This window comes from Brassica napus, chromosome C2 (genome assembly GCF_020379485.1).
Source record: "Brassica napus cultivar Da-Ae chromosome C2, Da-Ae, whole genome shotgun sequence".
Lineage (NCBI taxonomy): Eukaryota > Viridiplantae > Streptophyta > Magnoliopsida > Brassicales > Brassicaceae > Brassica > Brassica napus.
In genome coordinates this window covers 27,852,873-27,866,508 of record NC_063445.1, presented here as the reverse complement: position 1 = coordinate 27,866,508, position 13,636 = coordinate 27,852,873, and the positions used below count along the sequence as shown (strand labels likewise).

The following is a 13,636-nucleotide window of genomic DNA, read 5'->3' as shown; positions in this document are numbered from 1 at the left end:
GTAGATGGTCACACGTTTGTCTATTATCATCTCGAAATGTGGCATTTGCGAGATTTCTAACTCAGATAATCAAACTACGAGCACAGTTTCCTGATTATACTATTAAAAGAGTTAGACTAGACAACACTGGTGAATTCACATCCCAAGCATTCAATGACTATTGTATGGTAATGGGAATTGAAGTTGAACATTCGGTTGCTCATGTTCATACGCAAAATGGTTTGGCTGAATCTTTAATTAAGCGTCTGCAATTGATTGCAAGACCATTGATCATGAGATCAAAACTTCCAACCTCTGTATGGGGACATGCCATTTTGCATGCAGAAGCACTCATTCGGATCAGACCGAGTGCATACCATAAGTATTCCCCACTACAGTTAGCGTTTGGTCGAGAACCCAATATTTCCCACTTTAGAATCTTTGGTTGTGCGGTATATGTGCCTGTAGCACCACCACAACGTACAAAGATGGGACCACAAAGAAGATTGGGAATATATGTTGGTTGTGACTCTCCATCAATTATAAGATACCTAGAACCACAGACTGTTGACGTCTTTACAGCACGTTTTGCTGATTGTCATTTTGACGAAAATGTATTCCCAGTTCTAGGGGGAGAAAACAAAAATGTTGGAAGTGATATAAAATGGAGTGTACCATCATTGTTATATCTTGATCCTCCTACTAAAGAGTCAGAACTAAAAGTTCGACGAATTATGCATTTACAGAGTATAGCTAACCAGCTACCTGATGCATTTGCAGATACCAAGACGGTAACTAAATCTCATATACCAGCTGCAAATGCTCCTGCTCGTATCAAAATGTCAAATGAACAAGAAAAGGAGGATGACACACGAGAGCCAAAAATACGCCTGAAGCGTGGTAGACCTGCTGGTTCTAAGGATAAGAATCCTAGGAAACAGAAGAAAGCTGAAATATATGATGCACCCAAAATAGCAGAAAATATTTTGGAAGAAATAAATGATAAGGACTCTGATGAATCAGAGCATCATGAATCGAAAGATAATCATGAGATTTCTATTAATTACATCCATAATAAAAAGATATGGAATATAAATGAACAAAATGACCTTGATGATGCTTTCTCATATATCGTGTCAAGTGAGGTAAATGAAGATACCGATGATCCAGAACCGAAATCCATATATGAATGTCAAAAGAGACATGATTGGAATAAATGGAAAGAAGCAATACAAATCGAACTTGATTCGCTTAACAAACGAAAAGTGTTTGGATCTATTGTACTCACACCTGAAGATGTGAGACCAGTTGGGTACAGATGGATTTTCGTTCGAAAACGAAATGAGAAAAATGAGATTACAAGGTATAAAGCTCGCCTTGTAGCCCAAGGATTTTCTCAAAGACCTGGTATTGATTATGAGGAAACATATTCTCCTGTAATGGATGCGATCACATTTAGATTCCTGATGAGTCTAGCCGCTGATAAAAATCTTGAGATGCGTCTCATGGATGTTGTTACAGCTTATCTATACGGATCATTAGATACTAATATCTACATGAAAATCCCTGATGGATTTAAAATTCCAGAAGCATTAAGTTCCAAACCTAAAGAGTTATGTGCAATAAAATTGCAAAGATCATTATATGGGTTAAAACAATCTGGACGTATGTGGTACAATCGTCTCAGTGAACATTTAACAAAAGAAGGATATGTGAATGATCCTATATGCCCATGTGTTTTCATCAAGAAAACAACATCCGGATTTGTGATAATCGCGGTATATGTTGATGATCTAAATATTATTGGAACTCAAAAAGAAATACAAAACGCATCAGACTATCTCAAAGGAGAATTTGAGATGAAAGATCTTGGACAGACACAGTATTGTCTTGGCCTACAAATAGAACATTCACAAAATGATATATTTGTGCATCAATCCACATACACTAAAAGAGTGTTGAAACGATTTAACATGGATAAATCAACTCCTCTTATCACCCCGATGGTCGTTAGATCACTTAACATTGAAACTGATCCATTTCGACCACCTGAGGAAAAAGAAGAGATACTTGGTCCGGAAGTACCATATCTAAGTGCAATTGGAGCTTTGATGTACCTTGCAAATTATACACGACCTGATATATCATTCGCTGTTAATCTTCTAGCAAGATTTAGCTCATCTCCAACACGAAGACATTGGAATGGAATTAAACATGTCTTTCGTTACCTACAAGGGACTATTGATTTAGGCTTATTTTACCCTAAAGATTTAAATGGTCAAATGGTTGGTTTTGCAGATGCAGGATATCTTTCAGATCCACACAAAGCCCGATCGCAAACAAGATATGTTTTTACGATCGGAGGCACTGCTATATCTTAGCGTTCTCAGAAACAAACGCTTGTGGCTACCTCTTCAAATCATGCTGAGATCATCGCACTCCATGAAGCAAGTAAAGAATGTGTATGGCTAAGATCAATAAGCCAACACATTTGTTCAAGTAGTGGGATTGACAAAAGTACGGGGCCAACTATTCTATATGAAGACAATGCAGCATGTGTTGCTCAAACGAAGGAAGGATATATCAAAAGTGATAGAACAAAACATATACATCCAAAGTTCTTCTCATACACTCAAGAGCTCGAGAAGAAGAAAGAGATTGAAGTAAGATATGTCCGATCATGCGACAATGCAGCCGACCTCTTCACAAAAGCACTTCCTACTTCGGTATTCAGAAAACATGTCCATAACATTGGAATGCGTCATCAGAAGGATCTATGACTGCTCAATCGAGGGGGAGCTTACGTAGTTGTACTCTTTTTACCTAACTATGGTTTTTTCCATTGGGTTTTCCTAGAAAGGTTTTTAACGAGGCAACAAAGACGTTAATCGAGAGCGGAGAGTGACACTGGTCCCCAAGGGGAGTGTTACGAAACTTAATTTAATACAAGATGGATGATCAAGGGGAGTGTTATAAGATAAACTTTGAAATGATCCTCCACTCCTTTACCAACTCAAGCACTATGATCATCTACTCATCAAGCACTATGATCACCCACTCATTTACCAAATCAAGCACCATCTTTGATATTTTATGTATTGTTGCTCACTATAAATACCATCACTCATCTCACTCTTTTGTACACCATTACATCTTCTTCTTCTTACTTATAATAAACTCTCTCACTTATATTAGTGTTATTTGTTTTCTACGGATATTAAATTCTATTCTTATTTAAATTTCTCGATACTATAAATTATAAGTTATTTCATAACAAATATTTAATTGTTGAGGTTATGTGGGTTCAAATGTTGGCCTCCAAAAAGGAACAGAAATGGCGTAAGGCCCACATATCAAAACAGTTGCATTAAAAACGACGGCGTTCAGGAATATAACCGCAAGTTTAAAAACAAAAAGAGACTCTCTGGCTTTGTTTGCGTACGCCAATGAGTAGAAGCAATCGCATTTCCCTTTTCGAACATCCTTGAAGCTACTGAGCTCTCTCATCCTCCGGAAACCACCGTGATCTCCCCCGTTACGTTTACCTCGCGCCTTCTCCCCATCCAATAAACCTAGCCATTTTCGCTTCAGATAAGATTCGGTAAAGCCAGGTCTACGATCTATCTTAGATTCTCGCTTAGGATTCCGTTTTAGCGAAAGATCTCGAATCATTGTTTGTTCCTTGTCGAATATTGAACTGTATTATTCGTCTCGATCTTAACACGTGGATCGAAAATCTGCGTTTAGCATTGATGATTTGCTTGTTCTTGCGTGAATTGTTGATTCGAATTGCTCAATATCTTTGGATCTAGTTGTGGCTTTGATTTGTGATTACCATTTTCGGATTAACACTCACTCGATTGCATACAAGTTGTGTAGTGTAGACATCTTGTAGCTTATCTGCTTATGCATGACTTCCTGAGTAGGATTTTCGGATCCAGATCCGTGGTCTATAGCTGTTAGTGAGCATTGAACATTTTTTCAATTCCATGGTCAACTCGTCGCTTAGAGCGTTACTAGTGGTGGTTCGTTGATTTTGCTTGTTGGTTACCATTTCACATGGATGTTACTGTTTCATTAGCTTTCACAACTTAAGTAGAGTTGTGTACAATGGTCTCTTGTGTTTGAATAGGTTTTGAATGGGGAAAATCAAGAAAGTGAATCCTAGGGCTCACATTACTCCACCATACCCATCACCACCGTCTTGTTGCAAGAAACAATGGTCTGGCACAAAATGCCCAGTATGTTTGGAGTCTCCACACAACTCTGTTCCTCCTACCACAAAGGATGCCGTCCTTACATGTGCCCAACAAGCACCCGTTTCGCCAACTGCCTTGACCAATACAGGAAATCACACGGCAGTGAACAACTAGCTCTTTTGTGTCCGCTATGCAGAGGTCAAGTGAAAGGCTGGACCGTTGTGGAAGAAGCACGGGCGCATTTCAACTTCAAGAGAAGGACTTGTATGCAGGAAAACTGTTTCTTCAAGGGAAACTTCAAGAAGCTCAAGAAACACATGTCGGAAAAACACCCACATGCTTGCCCTAGAGCTATTGATCCAGCTCTCGAGACCAAATGGAAGAGGCTTGAGAGAGAAAGAGACAGGAGAGACGTGATCAGCACGATAATGTCGTTGACCCCAGGTGCTGTTGTGTTGGGAGATTATGTCATCGAGCCGCGTAGGGGAGGTTGTTTATGATGGAGAAGATGAAGAAGATTACAGCTCAGATGATTCTTTGAGCAACAACGGCGGATTGGATCTTGATTCATGGCAAGGACAAAACCGTCATATTAGGTTTATTGATATGGAGTCGAGCGACTTTGCATCATCTTCACGGTCCCCTGCTCCTCCAAGCCGTTCAGGTTTTCTCGTCCATAGGAACCAGAGAGGTGGCAATAGAGGTCGGTAACTTTTAACTTAACCAAACCAAATTCTCTCTAGCATGACTTCAAAATTGCAGGAGCAGTATAAAAAGGCTAACATGATTAGCCACACAGGGAATTGAATAAACTTGCAGTCGTCTCTTTTTAAAATTTAGTTTGAAGTAAATATGTATTTTCTGTAATTGTATTCTTGTTTCTGCATTGTTGTACTCTTAACAAGGCTCTTATGCCTTTTTCCAGTTTCTTTTGATTTCATGTTTTTATGTATTGACTTGATTTTCATCTTCCTCAAGTTCTGGAAGAACAATAAAAAGGCTATGTGGAAAGAAAAATAGATGAAATGTAATCATTCCCCACTGCTAACTTCGGACAACAGTCTGTTTCTTGAAATTGTCTTCATGAGTCTCTTCTACTTCGTATGCAGCCGCGTGATAACCCTCCGACCACATGTTTAAGCTTTTTCTTCATTCAGAAAACAAGATTAATTAAGAATAATTTCAAATAAAACGAGTTGCATATACTAAAATATAATTCGAAAGACAGAAGTAGTACCCAAAGATCTGAACTGTAAGCTCTGCTCTTTGCTTCTCCCTCTTCTTCATCTGGAACAAACTGGCGGTATCTCCACGTCCTGTTTTTCCGTCTAAATGGCCGGAGAAACGGTAACCGGAACTTACTCATCATTTTTCTTATCCACCTTTGTTTCTTCTTCTGCCATTTTAATAATCACAACAAGGTAAAATTACTTAACATCCGAATTTAGCTTAAAACTACAGTTTACTTATTTACTGAAAAAAGTAGTAAGAAATAAGGTTTTAGCTGTAAGAACCAAGAGGATTAAATGGTACATAAATCAGATTATACATTCCAGATGCAACCGCTTACTTCCTCTTTAATCTTTGCGTAAAGTATAAACACAAGTCAGTAAACAGAAGCTTACTTTCATAACCCATGGCCCATATCTCCTCCTTATAGTAAAGGCCCATTGTGTCAATTGAGTAACAAAGAAATGAAAATCAGTAAAATGTTACCTTCGCGTTCGGCCGGTCGGGTACGTTTTCGCACTCTACGCCGTCGTGTTTCGAATCTCCGGCTTGACTTTCAGACCTCAGCTGACGAATATAAGCTAAAAGATTCGCTCTCCGATCATATCCCTTCGTCCTTCCGATCCCACGCTTCCACATCCCATCATTTCTCGGTCTCGCTCGAAACGATCGGACGGTCGTCGTTTGACGATCAACATAAACGGTGATGATCACACCGAACATGATCCTGGGATTATCATCTCCCATTTGCATTGTTTCAGAAGTTGGCTTCTTCAACTTGAAACGGGGTTTTGCTGTTTATTAGGGGGAAGCACAAATCAGGCAACAGACAAATCTCTTTCTTAATCAGAATGACACGCGTCAGCATCTCGTTCGGCTTTTCATGATAGTCTAACCACTCCACGGTCAACGATCTAAAATGCTGACTAATTTATTAATGAAACTTAAGTGGTGACCACTAACATGGGTTTAATGGCTTATAGAAACAAATCATATTGCATTATATTGGGCCTTAGTTAGATAATCTTTCCCCAAACCAGATCACTAATCACTAATCACCAGGGAAAGGGATTGACAAATAAATACTTGAATCGAACCAAACCAAACTGACTCATCCGATCCAAACCAAACCAAAATATATATATTTAAACCATTTGGCTCAAAATTTTATCTACTCAAATGGTTTGGTTCGGTTTAAAACCGAATCGAAAAAAATGAAGTATATTTAATTAGATAATATGAGTATGCTAATTATATAAAATTTTAATATATTTATACATTTTACTTCTAAATGAATAAAACAAACCCAACTAAAATAAAATAAATAAATATAAATTTCATACATTAACATCAAAACCAAAAAATTACCTATATTTATAAATATAGTAGGTTTGAAGATAATAACATAAAACTATTGGACTACTTCTTCTAGGTTTTTATTAAGATGTTTTTCTTTGCATTTAAATACGAAGAAAATAATGTTTTCATGTCAAATGATAATTTGTTTGTGTTTTATCAATTATATTTTGGTAACTGAACTAGAACAAAACTAAAACATCAACTCGATTGAACTGAACAAATTAAATACAAACAAAACCAAATTAAACCGAACTAAAACTAAACCAAACCGAACTAATTTGGGTTGACTTTGATTAAAAAAAAATTTAGACTCAAATAAACCGAACTTGATCCATAATTAAACCAAAATGTCCATCCCTACTAATCATTGCCTAATGAATAATTTTGCAATTTGTTTGATTTACTATAGCTTAAGATATAGTTACTATACAAATAACGAGGCTATAAATGTTTATTTTAATTGCTGACAAGAATCTCACAGTCATCCATTATTAAGAGAAAAATATAAAAATTCGGATTACCAACAACTATGTTCCAAAACTGTATGATTATTATAAGAACTGCATCTTTATGGTTAAGCAAATAAGCCAAAAAATGTAATCCTTTGGACCAGTGCGTTATGATATGCTTCTAAAAACCATGAGGAGTTCATTCCAATTCTTTTACTTAAAGTTTTCAATTTGACCATCCCACAAGGCCCGAGGAATAGGAAGGCCTAGCCCGAATTAGGAAGAGCGATGGCTCGATCTGACGGCTCGAGAGTCAGGTCTCTCGGCTTGACTCTTGAGTACTTTTAGTTGATCACCATCGACTGAAGTGCGTTCGGCTCAGCGGCTGCTCGGACGCCTACGGGCCTCTCGGCCCAGCAGAGGAGGCCCACCAAGATGGCGTAAATTAGGTCAAGGGCGAGGCATCGGGACGTCTAAATAAAGAAAAGGAGAGACAACGAGAGGAGGATTCGAAACCACTGACCAACATTTGACGGCTAGATTAGGGTTTTCACTCTTACTTCATCTCGCCGTTAGTTGTACTTCTCCGGTAGCTCATCGAGCCGCCGGTTTCCTTTCTGTCGCACTCTCCTCTTTTTCCTTGTAACCGACCGAACGTTTTCTCTCCGACCATTAATAAGACGGCTTTGTTTAAGCCCACATCTTATTTATTACCGTTTCTCGATCAAACAGTTGGCGCCCACCGTGGGGCCACTAGCAAAGTAACGTCGGAACTATGGTCGTTAGCAATGACAGTTCAGGCGAGGAGCGCGAAGCTCTCGAGGTGACACCTACGCCTACACCAGTAACTCCACTTCCCCATCCTGCAGCTATGGAAACTATCCTGGCGCGCCTCGCCCTACAAGAAGCGGCACAGAAGGCGGCAGTTGACCAAATCACGGCGATAGCAAAGATCCTTGCTCCCCTCGCTGCAAACGACGAAGCTTCAACGGCGCAGTATCGTCGACACCTGTTCGCCACAGAACGAACCACCGACTTGGCACCTACGCGGGATAACGATAACCAAAGTGCCGGTAACGACACCGATGCGCACACCACAAGCGAACTAGCCGCGTTAAAACAGTCGGTCCTCGATATCAATTCTAAGATCCACCAGGTGACGACGTCCGCGCCCCAGATCGAGCATGTACTCGCGGAATCTCTTCGTACACCCTTCACGCAAAAGGTTACCGGCGTGCGGCTACAGAAGATGGAGAAACTCCGTCTTCCAACCTTCAAAGGTCTCTCCGACCCTTCCACTCACGTCACATCTTTCAACATAGCGATGCGACGCGCAAACCTGACCGACGAAGACAAAGACGCCGGCTTTTGCCAACTCTTCGTCGAACCCCTAGAAGGCCCGGCCCTTACTTGGTTCACCGGCCTCAGAGAGAACTCCGTCGACTGTTTCCACGACCTCTCAACGGCCTTCCTTAAGAACTATATCATGTTCACCAACCAGGAAGCAACAGTGTCAGATTTGTGGAACCTCACTCACGCCAGCGACCAAAGTCTCCGCGACTTCATGGAGAAATTCAAAGCTATTGTCTCGAAGATCGATATCCCCGACCATATCGCCGTCGAATCTTTGATGAACACCTTGCACGTCGATTCCACATTCCGCCAGGATCTTTACCGATACCCGACCAAATCTGTCTCCGACGCCATCGCTCGCTCGCAAAACTTTATCCGCATGGAAGAAGACACCAGAGCAAAGTTCGCAAAAGAAGCAGCGGCGAGGCAGCGATCCTCCCGAACGAACGATACCCGCTCCGAGCCTCGCCAGCACTCCTCCGGTGGAAATACCACTCAGAAGCGAGGCTACGTTAGTTCGGTCGATGATGAGGAGTCTCCAAAATCAGCAGCCATCACGCGAGAGAAAGGCTGGAATCACTGGGATCGAGACTCCGCCTCGAAGCAATCAAAGTCGTCCGAGCCAACGAGTTCAAACTCCGAGGATCCAAAGAAATGGTGCCTCTACCACAAAAGGGATTCCCACGATACAAAAGAATGCAAAGTCCTCATCGGGCAATTCTTCGACGGGATCACTAACGGGACGATTCAAATGCCCACTTCTCCAACGACACCGAAAAACACCAAAAGTTGGAGTAAGAACAAGGAGAAGAAGGCACAGAAGTCTCAACAGAACACGGCCCCGAGCGAGGAAAGAGCGAGCCCTGAGCGCACTCTTGTCAACAACGTTGGCCCCGCCAACGATTCGTCAGAAGACGAATATCCGCGTCGCCGGCGACGAGTGGAAGTCATACTCTCTCGCCCTTGCGACTCCTCTGACGACGACTCCTCGACAATGCAACCAGATTTACGCGACAAACTGAACAGCAAAGTCGAGCAGTCTCTCACTTCCCCGACAACAGACAAAGACCTGCGCACCCTATTGAAGCGAAAGAGCGCTACGAACGAGCACGTAGGAAGCGCCGACCTCCGCGCGACCATCTCAAAATCTAGCGCCAGGAGAATAGGTCAAAACGGCGACCTTCGCGACCAGCTCAATTCAAAGGCCGGTGACCTGCGAACCCAACTCAACCGTTCGAAAGGGTCCAATCTGCGACGACGTCTCGAATCAAAAAAGAAAAAGCCCGCAGAAACTCCCCAGTTCGAGAACACAACCGATGATTTAAGGAAGCAACTCGAATCAATGAGAGCTACCCGCACCCCGCACATTAGCGTCATAATGGGAGGATCACCTCCTTGCGGCGACTCAGTTCGAGCTGTCAAAGACTACAAACGACAAGCCACCACCTCCAAGAAGTGGCCACCTCCAGTCGAAAATGATCACCAGATCACTTTTTCGGCACTAGATACCAAGGGTATCCACATGCCGCACAACGATCCCCTCCTCGTCGACCTCGACATCGGAGAATGCCTAGTCGCGAAAGTCCTTATCGATACCGGCAGCTCAGTCGATCTCATCTTCCGCGACACACTCGACAAAATGGGAGTCGATTTAAGAGATATGAAGCCTTCTTCTCGCACTCTCACTGGCTTCAACGGAGCCTCGGAGCAAATGATTGGAACAATTCGTCTTCCAGTATACGCAGGTGGTATAACCCGTACCGTCAAGTTCTCCGTCATCCGAGCCAAAGCACCATATAATGCCATCCTCGGAACACCATGGTTGCATTCCATGAAAGCCGTTCCCTCGACGTACCATCAATGCGTCAAGTTTCCCGGCAAAGATGGAAAAACACAGACGATTCGGGGAGATCAACAAGCCGCGAGAGAACTGCTGATTGCAACTGTAAAGATGCAGCAACAGGCTTCCCTCGTCAACTCCGTCAGCAAACCACTCCACAAGATATACCCCCAGAAGGAGGAAGTTCGCGAAGTCGCAATTGATGAATCCGACCCAACGAAAATCATCCGAGTGGGCGTCAATCTATCCGACGACATATGTTCAAGGATCATCTCTTTCATCAAAGACAACGCTTCAACGTTCGCCTGGAAGACCTCCAACATGAAGGGGATCGACCCCGCAGTTACCTCCCATGAACTGCACGTCGACCCGACGTTCAAACCCATCCGACAGAAACGACGGAAACTCGGTCCAGAAAGATCTAAAGCAGTGAACGACGAAGTCGACAGGCTCCTCGACGCGGGTTTTATTACCGAAGTTCGATACCCTGAATGGTTAGCCAACCCGGTCGTCGTCAAAAAGAAGAACGGCAAATGGCGCATATGCGTCGACTTCACGGACCTCAACAAGGCATGCCCAAAGGATAGTTACCCACTCCCTCACATCGATCGTCTCGTCGAATCAACCGCTGGTAACGAACTCCTAACCTTCATGGACGCTTTCTCGGGATACAACCAGATCCTGATGCATCCCGATGATCGCGAGAAGACGGCATTCATCACCGACAAAGAGACTTATTGCTACAAGGTGATGCCCTTCGGGCTTAAAAACGCCGGCGCGACTTATCAGCGACTCGTTAACCGAATGTTTGCTGATCAGCTTGGCAACACCATGGAAGTGTACATCGACGATATGTTAGTCAAATCGCTCAAGGCCGACGACCACCTAAATAACTTGCACGACTGCTTCAAGATCTTGAACGACTATGGGATGAAGCTCAACCCGGCCAAATGTACCTTCGGTGTCACCTCCGGGGAATTCCTCGGCTACATCGGCTACAACCCAACCCCAAGCAGATCTCGGCGATTCTCGACCTTCCAAGCCCGAAAAACAGCCGCGAAGTGCAGCGACTAACGGGGCGCATAGCAGCTCTCAACAGGTTCATCTCGCGATCGACCGACAAGTGTCTTCCCTTCTACGAGCTACTAAGAGGAAACAAGAGGTTCGTCTGGGATGAAAAATGCGAAGAGGCGTTCAATCAACTCAAGCATTATCTCACGACCCCACCCGTGCTATCGAAGCCAGAAGCCGGCGACACACTATCTCTCTACATCGCCGTCACATCTTCCGCCGTCAGCAGCGTATTGATTCGAGAAGATAGGGGAGAACAGAAACCAATCTTTTACACAAGTAAAAGAATGACGGAGCCTGAGACGAGATATCCAACACTCGAAAAGATGGCCCTAGCCGTCGTCATCTCGGCAAGAAAACTGCGACCCTACTTCCAGTCGCACACGATCAAAGTACTATCCAACCAATCACTCAGGACGGTTATGCAAAATACTAACCAATCGGGACGGTTGACCAAATGGGCGATGGAACTGAGCGAACATGACATCGTATACAAGAATCGCACAGCAGCAAAGTCACAAGTCCTTGCCGATTTCTTGATCGAGTTGACGCCAGAGCTGGAGCAAGACCTCATCCTACCAAGTGTAAACTGGATCCTCCACGTCGACGGTTCATCCACGAGTAAAGGATCAGGAGCAGGAGTGCAATTGCAATCACCAACAGGGGAACTCATTCGGCAGTCATTCAGTTTTGGTTTCGCGGCATCAAACAACGAAGCTGAGTACGAATCCCTCATCGCGGGGCTCCGTCTCGCCAAGGCGGTGAAAGCCAAAAGAATCAGCGCTTACTGCGACTCTCAACTCGTCGTAAGCCAATACCTCGGTGATTACGACGTCCGCAACGAAAGGATGGACGCCTACCTCAAACTCGTCCAGGACCTTACGCGAGACTTCGAGTTCTTCGAACTCACGAAGGTTCCTCGCGGAGAAAATGTTTGTGCCGACGCCCTCGCCGCTCTGGGAAGCAAGCTACACGACCAAGTCAAAAGGACAATCCCGATCCACAAAATCGAGAAACCAAGCATCGACACGAAGGCAGAACAGGCCGCGATTATAGCAGCAATCAACGACGCGATGGACATTGACGAAGTGGAATCTCGCTCGCCAGATGATCACCCAACAGATTGGCGCAAGGAACTCATCGATTACCTCGCGGAAGGTTTACTGCCCGTCGAGAAATGGGACGCCCGGCGACTGAAACGACGCAGCGCACACTACATTGTCATGAACGGGGAACTACACCGATGGACTGCAACAAAGGTACTACTCAAATGTATCGCCGGCGAAGAAACGAGACTCGTCATGGCCGAAACACACGAAGGAGCAGCAGGCAACCACTCGGGCGGGCGAGCTCTCACACTAAAAGTTAAAAACCTCGGATTCTACTGGCCAACCATGAACGTCGACTGCGAGACATACGCGCGCAAATGCGATAAATGCCAGCGTCATGCCAAAACCATACACAGCCCAACGGAGTTTCTCCACACCTTGACTGCTCCATACCCATTTATGCGATGGGGAATGGACATCATTGGTCCGATGCCGGCATCTCGACAAAAGAAGTTCATCCTGGTCCTCACCGATTACTTCACCAAGTGGGTTGAAGCCGAAGCCTACGCCAGCATAACCGACAAGGAGGTACAACACTTCGTATGGAAGAACATAATCTGCCGATACGGGCTCCCATACGAGATAATCACGGACAACGGTTCGCAATTCATCTCGCATCATTTCAAGGGCTTCTGCGACAGATGGCGCATTCGACTCAACATGTCGACACCGAGAAACCCGCAAAGTAATGGTCAAGCCGAATCGACGAACAAGACCATCATAGACGGTCTGAAGAAACGACTCGACTTAAAGAAAGGTTGCTGGGCAGACGAACTAGATGGTGTCCTGTGGTCCCACAGAACCACTCCTCGCGGGGCGACGAAGACTACACCCTTCTCAATGGCATACGGCGTCGAGGCAATGGCTCCCGCAGAAGTGAACGTGACAAGTCTGCGCCGATTGCGAATGCCACAGAACGCCGAACTCAACCGCGACATGCTCCTCGACGCACTCGACGACATCGAGGAAAAGCGCGACCAAGCGTTACTCCGTATCCAGAATTACCAACATCAAATCGAGAGCTATTACAACAAAAAGGTCAAGTCG

At 44.1% G+C, this 13,636-nt stretch overlaps 1 protein-coding gene and 1 pseudogene across 1 annotated transcript; one reads left to right on the top strand and one right to left on the bottom strand.

Moving 5' to 3' along the window:
• Positions 1-3,598: 3,598 nt before the first annotated feature.
• Positions 3,599-5,130, top strand: LOC106412288 (annotated as a pseudogene).
• On the bottom strand, positions 4,780-6,257 carry LOC106412289. The gene is made up of 3 exons (XM_013853204.3): positions 5,895-6,257; positions 5,416-5,574; positions 4,780-5,325 (listed from the first exon to the last, which is right to left on the bottom strand). The coding sequence occupies exons 1-3, from the start codon at positions 6,159-6,161 to the stop codon at positions 5,260-5,262; spliced, it is 492 nt and encodes a 163-aa protein (XP_013708658.1). The 5' UTR covers positions 6,162-6,257; the 3' UTR covers positions 4,780-5,259.
• Between the last annotated feature and the right edge of the window lie 7,379 nt (positions 6,258-13,636).